The sequence below is a fragment of the Melanaphis sacchari genome, unplaced genomic scaffold (genome assembly GCF_002803265.2).
Source record: "Melanaphis sacchari strain LSU unplaced genomic scaffold, SCAv2.0 Contig73_pilon_pilon, whole genome shotgun sequence".
Taxonomy (NCBI): domain Eukaryota; kingdom Metazoa; phylum Arthropoda; class Insecta; order Hemiptera; family Aphididae; genus Melanaphis; species Melanaphis sacchari.
The window spans coordinates 3,343,594-3,363,731 of NW_020271525.1; the positions used below are offsets into that span (position 1 = coordinate 3,343,594).

Consider the following 20,138-nt stretch of genomic DNA (forward strand, 5'->3'; position numbering starts at 1 on the left):
AAACACTAAACCACAAAAATATATAAATTATATTAGTTATGTCGATTCTGAAATATGAAAAATCTATCATTAACTATAAATTAAATTATCATCTAACGGGGATTATATCGCAAATATGTCTTATACATTTGTGTATTTATTTATTTATGTTTTAAATAAACGAGTCAATATCCAATAACAACTTTAAAAAGGGTCACAATAACAAGGTATTTCAATAGTCCAATTAAAAATAAAATTATATAAAATTTAAAATAATGAAAACAGTAAAGTATAATTTATTAATAAAATAAAGTAAAAAAAAAATTATACAAATAACCATTAAAGTTTAAATAAATAAATCAGTTTGGTCATTAGTAGCTAATCTTGTGGTTCTATTTACAGATGTACCAGAGTATAGTAATTAGTTTTATCATATTATTATATTATTCAGAATAATAAATTAAAATAGATTGTTCTTATATTTTTATAGCATCTATATTATGTTTTTAAATTATCATACCAAACATCGTTAGAATTATATGCATAGATGAATTAGTTTTAAACAATATCGTACGCTAGGTAACATACTAAACTATATCTGCATACCCTGTGGTCCGACTAATTTTTTCATGTTATATTACTAAAAACATCATTGCCGTCCATGTATATTTAAATTTACGTACAAATGGTATGCAGAGATGTCCCTTGAGTGCTTGCTAATTATATAGATGCATGGTATTCATGTGTGTAAATTAGTAAATCCTCGAGAGACGTCTTGTATAAATGTGCATTTGTAAAAACCTAAAATGCACATGAAAAAATGTGTATGCTTCTTAAATTTAATATATTCTGTACATGTGAGTGAAATGATATTTTTGCATTTAATCCTATGAAATAACCGTAATGATTCGCCCTTTATGACGATAATTTTCCTTTTCTCAATGTTTTTGATTGGATAAGACTTTAATGATAATATTTAATAAAAATCGTTTTTGGATCAAATTAAATATAATTATAATAAGATATTATTTTTTTTTATAAACATAATTAAATATCACGCAATAATATAAATATATATTCATATATTTATAAATCATTTTAACACCTATGTTTGTTCAAGATTTAAACTAAATAACATATTTTATTTTCATTGCAAAAGCAAGTTTGCCCTCAAGTAATGTGATACATATGACACTAAGTGATAGCAAATTTTCTTAGTTTAAAAATATTATTTACAACAGAATTTATATAAAAAAGGAGGAGTGGCATTTTAATTAATTAATTTCATTAATCTATCAATTGGTTCGTTTGATATATAATTAAATATATATGGAGGAATGTAGAAAGCAGTTTTTAATAAATAGTCCACAAAGGCACATTAAAATTAGAGAAAAAAGTAAGGTAGAATCAACAATAAATGTTATGAGATTTTTAAGGAAGGTAATGTCATAGAATTAATGACGATCAGCTAACAATAATTTTAAAATAGATATTTCAGTAAAGTACACGTAAGAGAACAAGAAATCTTAGGAGTAGCTAACGTATTTTATGAACTCTCTTTGAACGTCTTGAAGTTGATTACTAGATTTAGCACAACGAAATCCCTAACCACAGATTCGTACTCAAGAAAATAAACAGATCTGACGAGACCATAGTTTAGGGTTTCAAGTGAATTGGTAATTTTAAACTCAATTGAAATTCTTTCAATGAATCTCAGTTATTTTTAAGCTTTGCATGTAATGCAATTTATGTATGAACGCGAGGATAGCGAGAATATAAATAAGAAACCTAAATTGTGAATACAGTAAACTAATAGGAATCTAATATAATTTATTAAATAGGTACAAATCATAGAGAACTGATGTTTGATGAGGAATATATAATGATCTTTATCAACACTGACAGCCAAGCATTTCGCACCAACTTACAAATGTATAAAGCCGTACAAAATTCTTAAAGAAGTAAATTTTCATAAATAATTTCATAATATCAGTAGAAAACAGTAATTAACAATGTTGGAGCACTATTTTAAAAAACATACAAAATAACAATGGCGATAGATGACTTTCTTGAAAAACACCGGAAGTAGCAATATAATTATCTGACTTCACGCCAAAGAGCTAATCCACTGAGGTCTGTGCGTTAAGAAAGAGAATCAAACCGTATACAAAGAGGGCACTAAATCTGAAAGATCGTATAGTATACATATAAGATCATTTTGATTAACAGAGTCAAATGCCTTGGCAAAGGCTATGTAAAGTATATAAACATGATGTGCAACATCAATAAAATCACTTAATATATACCTAATTACAAAAAGTGGTATTAAACGTAATAGTCGACCAGCCTATATGAAATAAATTATCTACATGTGTCTAAGGTTGTTTAAAATTTCGCCAGATATATCATATGAACTAATTTTGAAACTTTACGGAAGGAGGTTAGTTAGTAGAATACATCATATTCATGCTTTCATGCTAAATTTATTTAAACGATATATTATAAACGATCATAATATTATGAAATTTTACTCAGTTTTTGTGAATTATTTTCGTTAAGTTACTCATAAAACAAAATAATTATAATTGTTTTTGCTAAATCTTTGACTACAATTCTGTACCTTATGACGTGGAACTTATCAGTAAGTACTATTCTATCTATGTATAATATTTCTATTATACACGCTTACATTTCTAAAACAATTTAACCCCTGTAAAATTACTTCTAGACGCAACGAGTATGGTATACATAAATATAATATTATATGTCCGCAGAAAAGTATAATTTAGTACATTGCACTACTGGTCCATTGAACATGACGCTTTTCCACTACGTTACATTATTAGATTTAATGGACCGCATAATTTTACAAAACTGAAAAAAACACATTTAAAACTTTGAAGAAAAATTAAACCGATTCACACGTCACGTGTATGTGTATTTTAACTTCGCGTTGATCTCGTTAAATACAATCGAAAACGGAAATTTTATTAATACTTTATGGAAACTCAATTTATATATATATATATATATATATATTTAAATCACAATATTTAATCATTTTCATGAAACAAAATACAACGGTACAAAAACAAATACAGTATACACAAGTAGCAAAAATCAACTTCAAAATGTATATAAAAAGTTTAATGATCTAGGAAAGATAGTCATTAATTAGTTGACAATTTTTAAGTCATGAAGAATTTAAAAATTATCTTTTAGAGTTAATGAATGAGCCATGTTATAAAATGGTTAAAAAAAATATTATCAAAAAATTAAATGAAGAAATAATTAATATTAAAAATTAATAGAACCATATGTGACAAAAAATTCAGTTAGTTAATTAAAATACGAATATTTAAAATGTATTAGTTCACACTATCCAGAAACTTAAATATAGATTCAGTAATCACTGTAATTTTTTACTGTTCTTTTGAAAATGTGTATCTCACAATTCATTTATACGTAATTTATATTGATGTTAAAACGTATTTTAACAATATATTTATTATAAATTATTTTAAAAATATTTATAACTATTACATTAATTTGTTTTCAATCGTATTGCTCTATTAGACAAATTAGGAGTTCTTTTTAAATTTTAAGCGTTCTAAGTCATCCAGTCAAAAAGTCACAACATCTTCAACCTTTCGCTAGCTGTTTATCTTGACTATAGAAATTGGAGAAAACGACACTTACTGATGGACGATAGCGCGTACTTAATAATGATCTATGATAGGATATCGAACAACGATGTGGAAAATTGAGTATTTTACACGAGAATCAGCTGTAATATTAAACTAATCGAATTGATATTTAACCATTCGAGGCAATTACGCTCACAATTTCACGTAATTCGAATTACAAACCATAATTTATTCGATAACAAGGCCGTGTTTGTACTTTAGTTTATTAACACCAATTGAGCACAGACGATTGTTATAACAAATACAAGCTGGAGAATAATATTCAACATAAATCTATAGCTAAGCACAATATAATATGACACAGAATGTCATATATTGTATTCCTTTATTTGGAGATTTTTTTCCATTATTAACACAGCTTACAAATATTATTTTTGCATTTTAGAAAACTGTGTTGCTAAACAACTAAAGTTATAAATTAAATCCTAAATCAATCTAAAAGTACGAAAATAATTCAAATAACGTCATACATTTCAATGAAACTGTTATTTTATTATGTTTTAATTTTCCTCTTGATTGTATTTTTTCTTTTTCTTTTTTCATTAGTTTTATCATTACATTTATTTTTGGAATAAATTTTAAACTTTTTTTTTCTAAATGATTTAATTTAAAATAAAATAAAATATTTTTTTATTTATCTTACAATTTTTATATATTTATATTTTTACGCATATTTTAAAAGTTGTTTTGCACGATTTTATTTTAAATTGTTTATGTATTACATATTTAATATTATAGTGGTTATTATTCATGATATGTTTTTCGTGAAATAATTGTTGACATTAAAATAAATAAATCTGATATTATAATATTTTTAGTAAATTTCTAATCGAAAGATAAATTATTTTGTGCTATATCATGTTGAATAGTTGCATTTTGTGTAATGCCAATATCTTATTATAATTTAAAAATATTCACTTTTTAATAGTCCAAACGTGAGAATCATTAAATTTTGTATCAAACTTCATAATTTTAATATATTAAGTCAACTGTATGTTTTTGAAATTAACATCAACTTTCAAACATGTGGGCATCCATCGGCTCGTACATTATAAAATATGTCATAACGTTAATCTCCTAGTGGTTTTCTCTTTTGACATCTAATTTAATCAAATTAAATAACTACTGGCTCCTTTTAACTAGACAAACGCCAAAGTTAAGCTAACGAGCAGACAAGCAAGAATATTCCAAGACATTTTTTTTCACCCAAGTGACAAGTAATTTGTTATAGGTGCAGATTGTAACACATACATGCATGTATTCATTACATTTATCATATTGCTAGTAATTTTAAAGTCTAGCATTTGAGGTCACTTCAATTAATATTATATATATATTATACTGGTCCATGAGTCATTGTCACCGTTGCTTAATACTTTTGATAGAAACCAAAAGCTAATGGTTTACTCCGTGTAAATTCTAACGACCGACTAAAAATATAATATTATATATTACTATGTTGGTAAGCATTAATTTCAATTTGTCACAGAAGTTTTTGTATAACAATATAATATAAATTATATATATATATATATATATATATATATATATATTATATATATAATAGCTTTTTATGCATCATATATAAAATTTTTATTGGTGACGTTTCAAAAAAGTTGTATAGAAATTACGGCTCAAAATGTTCGTGATCCAATATAAGTTTTTGCGATACAATTTTTGTAACTGACAGAAACTAAAAAAGATACATAACACGATATACGTTCGAAGTTTTGGAACTCAACCAAAAGAAAAATAATAAATGAAAATGGAGAAAAATAATATTTAGAAATAAAAGAAACAATTAATATTGCAGACCGATAAACTTTAACTTAGTCACTATATTCAAAAAACCAATACTATACACATATAATATTATTGTTTATGGAATCGTATTTAAACAATTCTTCATTTTAACAATAGATATTTTATAAAAGATATAAATTATTCTGTACGTCTTAAATTAAAACAAATTATTTTTATATATTGACTAATGACTATACTTTAATGTTAAGCTTTGTATTTTCTCAAATCAAAAAAAAAAAAAAATCCTTGTAATGGTAATAATAATAATCATCATGCTTTATAAAAAGCGTAGGTTTTTTAAACTGAACAATAATGACAATCATATTATTTAATACTTATAAATAACATTAATATCATTGACAATATGTTTTTTGTTAATTTTTTATTTTTACATATGTTAGCGGTAATGTATGTTATACGTTATTTTATTAAATAACTAGTTATTCTATACAATTCCTAAATATGCTCGTTAATATATAAATTACACGGTTTTACTAGTTAATATATAGAATACCGATTAGGTATTCGCTAATGTATGAAATGTATATCGTTAGACGGGACTGAATTAGATAACATATATAATTTGTTAACGTTGTCGTTTTATTAATAAAAATAATAAGAAAATGTAATATTGAACCACACAATTCGGCATACACTAGACTTATAAGTGTGACCAGATGTAGATATTTGTCTTCGAAAGGCATCCGAATCCCAATTACTAGGTAATGGTCAAGGGTTTTTTAAATGTCCATGTCAACAAAAGTGTACTACAAAACGATGAATATACTTAAAAAATAATTTAATCTGCAACTTTAAATGCCATTCAAAAAGTTCATGTAGTAATAAATAAATTGTAAATTGTAAAAAAAAAACAATAATTTAATAGTTGTAACTATAATAATTTTTTTATAATGATTTTTTAATTTTATTTGTAATTTGTCTAAGATTTTAATAATTCTAATTAACTGACGTGAAATAAATTAATATTTATATTTTATATAATAATGTAAAACATGTTTGATTTAGTACTAACATTTAATTGTTTTTGTAATTTGTACTATAAATAATGTAATCAAAATAATAGCTTTAAATACATTAACTAAACCCTTATCGTTAGTTTATAAAATATCTAGTTAGTATGTAGAATAACTAGTTGAAGTATATATTTATGGATTCATTCAATACATTAACTGAAAGTATCCGTAATTCTATAAATTAACTAGTTATTTTATAGAATAACGGGATTTAATATATTAACACTAACATATACATGTATTACGAAAAACCATTTAGATAGAGTATCTAAAAATGAAAAAAAATATATGTATATATTATATATTTACATTTATATATTATATTTATAATTTATAGGTTTTAACAAATTCAAAGGTATACATGCTAATGTCATGAATATTCTTTAAATTTTACAGATTTATAATTGAATTAATATCAAAGATTGTTTTTCAACACAAATAATACAATTTAAAAATCATTTTTTTTTTTTATGATTATAGTAATATTTTTTATTTTAAATTATCCTTAGAACCCAAAACGCACAAACACAATCTTAAATCTCATTTTCTTTTTTTAATCATTTTTAATTGAAAAAATATTAATTAGCTTTTTGCATTATGTATATTATCTATTTAATTTTATTTATACGATAGAAAAAAATAATCAATTATATAACATTCTTAAGCCTTAAAATTCTATATTGTGAGTAGTTATGATTATGGTTAGGTGAATTGTTTTACATTCCATGCAAAAATATGGCAATAGTGACCTCAGCCCGGCTGTAATAATAATATACAGGTAATATTATATTATAATGATATTGAAAAAAGTTAATTTAATAACACAAATGACAAGTTTTTTTTTTTTTTTTAATTCGGATTTTTTGTTAAAAGTCGTAAATATAAAACTATAGGAAAGGAAACCTTTCACGAAACGTTTAACTTGTGTATACGCGTATTTTTGATATTTTAAACTTTTCATTGTTATTGTGATTTCCAAACGCAACAAAATGTCAAATGGCGTCAAAAACACAAAAGTTTTTTTTTATTAATACTATTTTTATTATTTATTATAATAATATATACTTGTATGCTCTGCTACAATAAAATTAAAAACTTCAAGATAAACTTTTATGATATTTGCCAAATGTTAATGTATAATAATATATAAATAAAAATGATTTCAATAAAACCAACATATTTTTACAGATTCTAGCGTTGTTATTATAATTATAAGTTATCTTTAATAAAAGTACTAAAGAAAATGATTAGGTAGTATTAGACATGGAGTTATTTTTGTTTTATTATACATAATTTATAATAATTGCATAATCACTGACTATATATCGAATGATATGATATTATTTTAATTATTGATATTTTTTGCATTGTAATTTAAGTCTCTTGATCATCCACGCTTAGCTTAAAACTGTCTGGTATACTATAAGCTAAAACTATGATAGCATCGTAAATAGTTTGATAATTTAACACAATTCTAGAATTATTGGAAAATTGATTCCTTAGTCTTTCACAACGTAAGAACTTGATAAAATCTTAAAATTAATTAAGTTGAGGTGTGTTGTAAAAAATATTGTCGTGAATGAAACTCGACAATTATTAAAAATATACTAAAATTTTCATGTCAAGTCAGTTCTTAACAATTTATTTTATTTTATTTTATTTGTTTTTTTTTTTTTTTTTAATTTCATAAGTTATTAGTTATTATTTTTGTATTCGTAGACTTACTATTCGTTAACCTATTGTTTTTTTTTTTTTTTTTTTGAACAATATCAACCTAATCAATAATAACTAATAACAATAATAATAATAACTTATTCGAAATTCAACCGACAATTATACGAGTATACTATAAATATAAATAAAGATTTTAATATTTTGACGATATTCAATTTTATCAGCGTATGTAACTTTTAAGATACACTAAATAAAATTAAAAAAAAAAATCAACTGGGGTTCAAAGAGGATAATTTCCAGTCAAGTAAAGCGCGTGGGATCACAATATTTGTTCAATCTATGTGTGATTAAATTAAAACTCTAAAATTCCTTTTAGAATGGCTGAATTCACCTTTGTTGTAAACGTCACTTATACTTTATTTAAATTGTATGTGAGTCATAAACATAATTTTATATTAATTATTTAAATGCATTTTAATTTGAGATTTGGAGTGAATAAAACTGCTGTATGAACGTTTTACGGTAACGTGTTTTTTTCACCGTTAATGACTTAGTAAAAAATATACATTCATCGAAAACAGATTGTACTTTACCTCAACGTTTTAATGCTTAAATGAATTTTCTAACGTTTTTCAATTTAAAAAATGGTAAACGTTAGTCTATTGTAAAAACTGAAACTGCAACCTCGACTGATTTCGGGTAAAACTACATATATAGTTATAAAACACAGAACGTTTATGTTGTTTGGCAACCTACAACTTTTATACGAATACGCGAGGAATTAGTCGTGGTATAATGCCATGAAAAAAAGAATAAAATTATGCGTCTTATACTGTTTTTTTCAAAAATCTTTAATATAAATAAAATAAAAATGATACCCGTTCTCTGTTACACGATTATCGCGCCCCCTTGACAAGCTTGTGAATATTATCACGTGTAATCCGGCTATATAACAGGAACCTTTACATAATATATGCATTATACCTAAATAACGTCATATATCCACCAACCGTATACATATTATAATATAATAATAACACGTAACTGTATAACGTGGGGGGGGGTAGTAATTTAATCACCGCAGCGGGATCTCATTCATTCCTTCGTAGTCGAGGTCAAACATGCCAAAAAAAATATAATGTCATCACATTGTTATGATACAGCGAAACGAATTAATATCACCGTGTCTGTATCTGTTTTGTCAACGATGCATCGGCTAAAATACGTTAGATTTTCTCGTCGTGAAATAATATGGTGTAATAATATTGACATAGACAGGTCTCACAAACCGTCAGTTTAAGTAGTAAAATCGACGAAATTTGAATCCTGTTGCAATTACGTATGAGCATAAACGATATTGTCGTACCAGGAAACTACCGCAGCGTATAATATTATGTTTACACGAATTGAATCAATTTCAATAATATGATGATACACGACATAGTAAAGATCGTCCAGACAAATTCATATGGTTGTAATGAGTTACATAAAAGTAATAATATATTATGAACGTATGTTTATTGCACAGATGGTTGACAAAATCGAGTATGCGTGAATCTATGGAAAATCATACCAAATGCAATCAGCGTTTATTGTATATTATGTTGTGTACTAATTTCATACCTATTAAAAGGATATAAGATGGAATATTGTTTTTTAACGCATTTCAAACAGTTCAAATAAATAACATTACTATTGTTGTGACTCGTAACTCTTATTGAATCGATTTGTTTCTCCATTCAGTAAATGAACTTATGTTTTATACTACGATGGATTTGTTTCCGACGTTTGTGGAACAAATTTAATTGGAGTAGTAATTTTTTCGAGATGAAACGTCATAGTGTAACATTTAAAATTCATGTATGACTTAGGTGAAACGGCACGGCATTGCGTATTGAATATAATGATATATTCATCCTAGATTTTTTTTTTTAAAAATACGAATTAAATTTTACTTTGAAATAAACCTATAAAAATATACATTAAATTATACTACTTTTTATTATTATTATAATTATTATGGTTATTATTGTTTTTTGTTATTTTTACACGATTGAGTATAAAAATATTATTTATATTTATAAATTATAGCTTAAAATATATTATATTAATAATACTATTATAATATTGTGTTTTACGAATATTAGTAGACCTTACATTTATAAATGACTTAGTTAGAATTTGACTAGTTCAATAAGATTAACTATTTTCTTCTTTTAATCAAGTACTGTTCACGCATAGTGGCAATAGTTTTTAGTCATTGACTACAGTAATTGTAATTGTCTGTTCAAATTATACCATTTAGAACCAACGGCTCTGCAAGGAATAAAAGTATCTTTGTTAGGTACTGTAATGATAGTCAGTCATTGTAATTAATGATTAACAAGAGTGAATATCCATATAACATGTTCTTATCTATATAAATTAACTTCTTGGTTATGACGACTCTCAGCTGTCTAGCTGTCTAACTTTGACACTAGTAATACTTCTTGTCTCTTGTGTCCAGTTGTGGTGAAACGTAGCAGACTATTAATTTACTCTTTTGTGTAATATTTTTAAATCATATTAATAAACACTATTTAATGTTTTTAATAAATAAGTTGTGTTTTTATCTAATATTAAATCATGAATAAATAAACATAATACTATCTTATTCTCTGTTCGTAATAAAGTAATATGTATACATAATACATATTAGTATAGTTAAATATACATCAATTTTAAAATTTACAGTATTTTTGATATTATTACTGTAAATATTATACCAAAACCTTTTTTTTCTTATTTTTTTTTTTAATAGAATTTATTTTATTTTGCAAAATAGTAAAATTTATGATATTTATAACAATAATATAACTAGATTAAAAATAAAAATTTTAACAAAAACAAAATATTTTCTCTGCTCTGAAGTAGACATAATCTTTATTTCTTTTAATTTAGTTTTTATTTTGGTTCTGTGATTACTGATATACTTTGATAAACTGAATCATATCGTTGTAAGTATTAAATAACATAAATATTGTATTCATTATTTGTATTGAGTTATGGTAAAATACAATACTATTATTTTATATTACACAAACGAAATTTTACACGATTGTTATGTAGCAAAGCTTTAAATAAAAATAAAGGAAAAGTTTTTTTTCTTTTTATTTTGTTAGATATTATTTGTATTGTTTTTTTATTAGGTAAATGACAAACAAAAAAAAAAAAAAAAATTAATTCAAAAAAGTTTTAGAAAACCAGTATACCCTAATTGTACCGTTAAAAACATTTTTCGTTTTGGAAATGATCGATGTTCAAAATAGTTAGAAAGATAATGTTAGACTAATGTAAAACACATAATACCGGTAATTCAATTATTATTAAATGTATGTAAATGTTTAACGTTTCAATCGTATTACAAATATGCAATAAATCTTCGTTCGAGTATATTTCACTAAGCTGATGTGACATTGTCACGTGTAAATAAAAAATAAAAAAAGGGTTTCGGAGAATTTGATTTATATATATTTTTATAAAAACATCGTGTTTTGTACTGTCATTGTTTGATATTGTCAAAATTGATCTCTCCGGTTCATAGTACAACAAATAGGATGAAAGGATTGCAAAACGAAGTGAGGTATGGGGAGAGGTTGCGTTTTTGTGGAGCGATCGACTAGCATATTTGGTCACATGACAATTTGACCACTTTTTACTGCAATTAATCGCGGAACATCATTGCATTAATTATCATATGCCGTGATTGGGAGGTGTCATGTCATCTATGCATTCTTCAGAATAATTATTGAACATTAAAGTATAAAAATGTTTTATCATTTGTACGTTTTTTATACAAATAATGTAAATGTATACAACTATAAAATAAATATACCTGTTAATTTCGGCTATAAAAACTATAACACCACAATAATATAAAGGTATAAAATATTAGAAGATAAATATTTTCTTCGTTGTAATATATGTATACATTTTATACAATTTTGTATTTATATAATAAAACATAAATACATGATGTCAAAATTCAGTTCTAAAAAATAATTTTAATAATTAAATAATCTCAATAATTTTTTTATCATTTAAAAAATTGCATTTACCTACGTTTTTACTAAAAATTAATAGAAATTTCAAAATTTTATGAAACTCTATTTGAATAATATTTGTTAATTTGTACCTATGTATTCTTTACAAATTTTCAATCGGTTTACGTGTATTACTTCCATAAAAAAATTAACTTGTTTCCGATAACATTTTGAAGTAAACAATGATTTTTTTTTTTTTTTTTTTTGTTATTTCCAATAGTCATAACAAAAAATGATTATAAGTGCCGGATCTCACGCAAATTTAACACTCAAATAAATATTATATAATGAGTGAACTGATGAGGTGCTTAATGATTCTGTCGTTCAGTGTAGAAATTCAATCGATATGGTCTAATAAAATATATCATACTTTCAGAATAATACTAATTATATTGTTTTTAATGAACTACATTAAAACATTTTTATTAGTTCTCACTAAGTGTAGGAAGCTAGCAATAACAGTGTAAACAATTCCCCATTATTACTGCCTTATTTTGAATTATTCAAATTTAACTTATTTATTCAATAAAACTATCGATAAATATTTCACAAGTTTGCTGTAAAAATAATTTTTAAGTTTTTCAAATAGATATTTCTTTATTTATAAGTATTACCTTTTTAAATAAAATTGTTAAATTTTTCAAATAAACCGTAGAAGGTAATGTAGAAGGCAAATTATTTCGAAGGTTAAGTTTAATGTTGCAAATGACACGTTTAATTTACGAAACACTCAAATTATTGTTCCATAGTTATGTAATCCGTATTTAATAATACATGTCAAATATCATAGATATCATTATAATATTACACACGTTAAATTAAATTATACAAAAAATTCCAACTGCTTTTTGGAAAAAATACAATCAACTGTAGTATTTCAATTTAATTTTAATGTGGATGAATTTAAAATACTCTATTATTAAAAATATATACAGCGAAAAAGTTACTTACTAACCGCTTGAAGAACTGGAATTTTTGGAACTCAGTCACTCAAACTAATAAAATACATAATATTTAGCAAAGAAATATATGAATATTTATTGAAATATTAAGATATTGTTGAGTGCTAATATCAGATCCAGATCCAAGGTGTTATTAAAATGAATTGTACAACTTTTAATTACAATAATGTTTAATCTGTATAAATAAAATACATGTAACTGATATAAGAAGTGGCTGAGTGTCGTGAAGTTGCTCTGTTCTTCGTAGCTCTGGTACATCTGCCCTTGTTGGTCTTCGGACTCCCTTATATACAAGAAAATCTATTGTTGTTGTAATCGTCAACCTTCCAATTTAGATTAATTCTTGGAATTGTTTTCACATTTGAAACAACAATCTCCAGGATGTTATCGTCTTACTGGCAATTCTTGTAAATGCAAAACGACCTCGCCTAATAACTACTATTTTGATATATTACAATGTTTTTACAAAATATGAATCTAATATTCGTATACATTATAATTATTAGATCACATATATATTTAGATCACTATTACTAACACCTATAGCAATATTACACATTATATTATATATTAGCATATCTCGTAGCTCATGAATATTATATTATATTATATTTATATTATTAGTATATCTCGTAGCCCATAACAATATTAAGATAACTAATCTTAGCAGGTTACAATTTTAATGTTAACGATCAAGCTACAGATTAAATGAGTTTTTTTCAAATTTATTTACAATGAAATAATAAAGATTTCTATACACTGAGCATTTTTTGTAATTTGTCAGATGATTTCCCTAGCAAAATGCACATTTTGGTAGAGCTAAGCGGAAATATTGGTATACAGAAGACTGATGATATGCGCTTTATTGAATATAGCGTAATGGATAATCACAATATGTTTTAGTATGTCCATATTCCTGACAGTTGTTGTATTAACCATAAGATTTGGATTTATAAAGTTTCTTGACATTAATTTTAGTGTGTAGTAAGGAAGAAAATTGAAATATTTCGTTAGATTAGGGATTGACTACAAATCAACAAAGAAATAAGATAGCTGTAACTTGGTGGTTCTATAGAGGAAATTTGTTACTTGTCTGATTTCAGAGGGTCTAACTACAATTTTTTCTTTAATTGTTTTGAAGTTTGAAGTTGGATGTATGTATTATATAACAACATGGATAGTTTTATCTTCTGAAAGCTGATATGTGTGAAATTTAACTTTTTAGTCATTTAAATAATAAATATGAGTTCTGTAGAATTTTGGTTTTATCAGTCGTCAGAATCTTTACAGAAAAAATTATCGATTCCTAATAATTCTATAAGAACTTATAATAGGTGTAATACTTGTAAGAATATACTTGTAAGAAAAGGATAAAGTAGGTTTATTAAGACTATCGTATACATATTTCGATCCAAGGACGACAGGTTATGGCTAAAGTCGTTTTCTTAATTGAAAATGTCTAAACAATTTATTAATTTACACGGTTTGGTTTTTTTGTGAATTTTCACTTGCTTGTGAGCTGAATTGCAGAAATTTACGTTTGTGAGGAGGTAGACAGTATTCTTTAATTAAAAAATAAATAAAAGCTTTTATTTGAAGTCGTATACATGTTCATGTTATCAAGTATAAAATCATTGATGTGAGTAATTAAACTGTGCGATTTTTTTGGAGATGGTTATTTTACATTTGCCAGATTTTTGATTAAGAATTGCTAATGATTTTGCATTTTGATGTAAACTTACTGTAACAATAGTTTATTTGAATGAGACCGTCGGTTATTTAATAGCGCTGTTGTAACAAGATAACAGATTAAAATAATAAAAAAAAAAAACTTTTGAACATATGAATATATTAATTTTGACGTAGTAAGAAACTGAATTAAAGTATAAAGTACAGATGTAAAAATTGTATCACTAGCACTTCCATTTTTAATTTTTATCTCAATGTTGCCAATGAGTGGGCTAATTTAGGAACGAGGGCTCACAGATATAAGTGCGTATCAAGCAGCTTCTACAGCGGAACTAAAAAATAAATTAATTTAAATTTTGTTCATTTATGACGCTAAAAATAAAAATAATTTCGATATATATCATACAAAGAATAAAAATTAGTTGAAAATCAATTTTATTGTAAAATTAAATGAAATAATACAAATAGAGGAAATAATTTTGAGTAAAAACCACGTATATGCACGTATAAACATGTACGTGAATGTGATATAATATTGCTATTATGCCAGTATAAAATAGGAGCAAATTATTCAACTTTTTAGTACTATACATATTATGGATGGTGGGTTTAACAAACCAGAAAACCAGAAATGTGTCTAGACTTGCTATGAAGAATCGCGCCGAGTTTGTGACGAGACATATATTCATATACAGTACATGTAGAAACTTATGAATCTCACTTTTATACTTTACATGAAACTTAAATTTACTTCTCATATAAACCCTGCACATAAGACTTCACATTTATTATCTAATCTAAACCAACGTTGAACTCGCATTTGTCTTATTTAAACTCGTTCAATAAATAATACACAAGTTTAGAATACATTTTCTTTTTTTTTTATTATTTAAGTTTATTAATTATAAGTTTATGAATACAAACACCTCTCTTCAATATATAAAATATTTTAGTTTTAAACGCTTTAAAACACTCTAAGAAATCAGTATATTTTTTTTTTTTTTTTTTTAATAAGTTTTATAAAAAATGTCTCAATAAACATGATAAATATTTTAATATTTATCTGATAACAATATTTAGAAAATATTTTTAGTCAATGAAAAATCGTATGATTCATATATTATTGACTAAAAAATCTAATGCAACATTAACAGAAAATACTATGTTTGAAACAAAAATATAATATAATATTGAAATTAATTTTATTATTTTTATTGCAGGGATTCAGGGATTGGCGTTGTATCTAGAACGAATTAGCAGTGACTCTGAAAATAGTAGTAACAACTTTTGAAGACAATTATTGAAAATACGTACGGTTTTTGGTAAACGCTAAAACCTTTATAACTAAGGTACAAAATAACCTTATACCGCAGTGTAACAAAAAGTGGCGTTCGGTATGTCAGCGTACGACCACAGAGGCATCCTATACCGTACGTGATCGCCGCGAGTGTCCGCCGGTATGGTGAAACAGCCGATGATCAAATACAATACTCTGATTATTCCACAAACGCCTAGTATACCGCGACCGCGGTCATGGAATATGGTGACAACGTGTTCAACCACACCCCCGCGTCAGTCGTTACGTCACTCGATCACCGGAACTCACTGTACCGGTTGAACGCTATGGACAACGGCACCGACCCCACGGTCCAACAGGTATTGTGAAATAGATAGTGTGTATATTTCTAATTTATCTTGCGCATCATCACATATGATATAATGGAATAAAAATAAGGTGACAAAATTATGATAGTGAAAATAGTAAGTAGCTGAAATAGTTATAACGCATAAATATATGGATAAGATGTGAATACGAAAAAATAGGACGTCAAATTTAATGTAATGTCAGTTATATGACCGGGAGTCTAACGATATTCTATAATAGGGTCTTATTGTATGTTGGTATTAGGTGTCAGGATAATATTCTTATATTTTACTTCTATTTGTGGTGTATAGTATTATATGTATAGAGCTGAAAAAGTGATGTATGTGTGTGTAAGAGAATTTAATTTATACTGTGTATACTCTATTATATGAAATTTGCAAGAACTTTTCTACGTGTGTTGGAACTTGAGCAATAGTTTTTTTTCTTTTTTAAAGCAATCTTATATTTATTACTTAAATACGTCTTAAGGTAGAGCTGAGAGATGCATACTACACATTAAGTGTATGACACGGTAACATTTTTTCGCGTAATGTATACGTGTACATTTATATACTAAATCAAAACAACAAAACTCATTAATAAAAATTTAAAATTAAATGAAGGTCTAGATTATCATTGATATTCAACCACTGTCATATAATAATTTACTTTGTTAAATATATGGTAATAAGATTGCATTTATTTTTATCTAATGAATAAACTAAAAGCTTCTTCCTACACAGTTCAACCTAGATAATAACGTATATCTGTAGGTGAAGTATATTTTGGTCTCAATAATATAATTACAGTTGGTCGGTATTTAAGTAAAAAGATAATATATTTAATTTATATATTTTTTTAAATAAATCGAACTATAATATTCAATAAAAACATACATAATTTTCTAACTCACTAGAAATAAGAGTTATAAAACGGTGATTAATTTGTAAATTAAGCTTAGATCGCAATGTGATTTCTTAATTTTTTTTTAAGGTAAGCATCTATTAAACTAACTGAGAAATGTAAGATAGTATACTATTTGGATGAAATACTAAAACTTTTTTTAGGCACCAATCACTATGACTAAATACTTAACCTTGTTTCAAAAATAAAAAATACTTCGATCGGATAAAATCACTGTAACGCCGGGTGGTTTGAAGGGTTTATAATATAATATCGCGTCGTCGTCATCGTGCGCGTAATAACCATATTTGCCAGTCATTTTATCTTTCCCATGGTGGTGGTTACCCAGGCCGACCGTAATAAACCTCCCAAGGGTATTATTTAATAACTTAGCGCTGGTTGCATAGCGATTTAAGCACGAAACCCTATCTTATAGGTATACTATTACGATATAATAATTATTGTCTCCAAATTTATCTGTTTTAAATGACCGCTCCGAATAATCGATAAGAAATACGCTGATATTAATAAAAAAAAATCAAAAGACACAAAATTTGCGAAATGTCTAAAAAAGAACCCATTATTGTGTCGCATATTATTATGTTATAGCGATTGCGATTATCTCATATCGACCGTACGCGACGTGCACGCTCACTTGCCCGGAAGTTAAGCGATAAGGCACGCGTGGCATTATAAACGTCAGCCTTTGGTTCAATACGATACCGGGTAATGTTTCGTACCTACAACTGAGTTTGAAAGCGTATCAGATGTTTGATATAATTTGGTTTTTATAGTTCAGTACAGAATTATTCACAACCCTGATACCTAGGTCTCGTATAAAATAAATAATAATTTAAATGTCTATGTTATATTTTATAACAACTTTTCAAATAGACCAGACGTAAAAACTTGATTTAATCGTCTGTCTTTTTGTGAGGTGTACGAAAGACTTTCGATTTATCTACACAGAGAAAATCTTGTGGTATAATATTATAGTTTCTATGTATGTTTAAAAGTTCTATCTATAAATAATGACATTTTGAATTTATCCAAAAACGTTAGATCGCTTTCAAAGGGAGAATAATAATTATTTTTGCATGTACATGAATTTTCAATTTATGTAACTATTTATATTTTTATATACGTGAAAAATAAAAATAAAAATAATGTTTTAATTTTGTCCATGTAAAGGGAAGTTAAATAGTGATAACTCGTATCCCAATTTCCTAAAACAATATATGTACACATAATATACTTATTTTATCTTTGTACCTTATTATTATTGTAAAATATTTTAATTTTGGAAATATAATGTTAATTGATGACTTAGTGAATACATTTTGAAATTTAGCCACTCTTTGATCCTCCATTGGAGACAGCCTTTAATTACTAAAAGCTAACAATAAAATATCATACTACCATTTTTATTTAAAATACATTACAAATTACTTTTTAAACTTTATCCAACGGCCACTCACTAAAACTGTATAAAGTAGCATTAAACCATTTTGTCCAGTGAATTTAATAATGTATTTATTAAATGATAAATTAAATATATATTCATAATATTATTTTATACGTGTATTGTGAAGTGTTTGGCAAATGACATTATTTATTGATTCCAATATAACATGGTGCTTATAAACGAAAATAAGTTAAACGTTTCTTACATGGTTATCTTCACCGTGCGTATTATATGTATATTTGTATGAAGAGTTTATATATTATACAATGTTTAACCACACTAAACCTATTTTACTTAAGAGGAAATACAGTTTATAAAAGCATAAATATTATGAAACGGTATAGTAATGTGCATTTTAGTGTAGTTTTATAATTATTGATGACATTATTCCTGACATGAGGTTTCAGTGATAGATATATACTAAACAGGAAAGTGCGAAAGGATTTTTAAATTCAATTTTATATGAAACTTAGTTATACCAAGCATAATTTAACGTAATGTAAAAATAAAATGTTAATAATATAATATATATTTATTTAACTGATAAAATGGTGCTATTTCGCACATGCAATAATTGTGGCTGGAAAGATTGTTTACAATAAATGTATGTAGTGAAATAATTATAAAAAAATAGTTAGATGTGGTGTGATTCCGTGATAATACAAAATAAAATATGTAAGTTTACATATTACAGGAACTTAAAATTTCGTTTAATAAAAATATTGAGCACTATATTAGTAGTTACACGATTCTCATTTTTCACATACAACTTGTAATCACCTGTTTATGCATTATTTTGAAACTAAAATATAATGGAGTACCGTATTATTAATTCTCATCACTATATTTACTTAATTAGTGGCTTCCACTTAAGTTAATAAATTACTATCGTGAAGTGAACCAAATACTAACCAATACAACCCACCAATAAATACATAATATCAATATTGTAATTATATTATTTTATCAAACATATACTAAAAAAAAAAAAAAAAACGTTGTGCAAATTAATTCATACAACATTATCCTGGATAGCACACAAATTAAATACAAAATTACGTATTGAATGAGAAAAAATACGTTTCATCAGATTTTCCGGCATAACGAACAAGCGGGAGATACTAAGAGTACCTAAAAATATAAATTATTTTAAATACAAACTAAAATCGTTCTTTTAATTTTATAATTAAAAAAA

General features: G+C 25.4%; 1 protein-coding gene across 4 annotated transcripts in view; it reads left to right on the forward strand.

The window, feature by feature from the left end:
- Positions 1–20,138, forward strand: part of LOC112600910 (octopamine receptor beta-2R-like) — a 165,276-nt gene that overhangs the window by 120,722 nt on the left and 24,416 nt on the right. For 3 of the 4 annotated variants that reach the window (XM_025348259.1, XM_025348257.1, XM_025348258.1), the window contains one exon: positions 16,151–16,586. In XM_025348259.1, the coding sequence (XP_025204044.1) occupies positions 16,464–16,586 (123 nt within the window). In that variant the 5' untranslated portion in view covers positions 16,151–16,463. The remainder of the gene's footprint in view (positions 1–16,150; positions 16,587–20,138) is intronic. The other variant, XM_025348260.1, reaches the window with a different exon arrangement.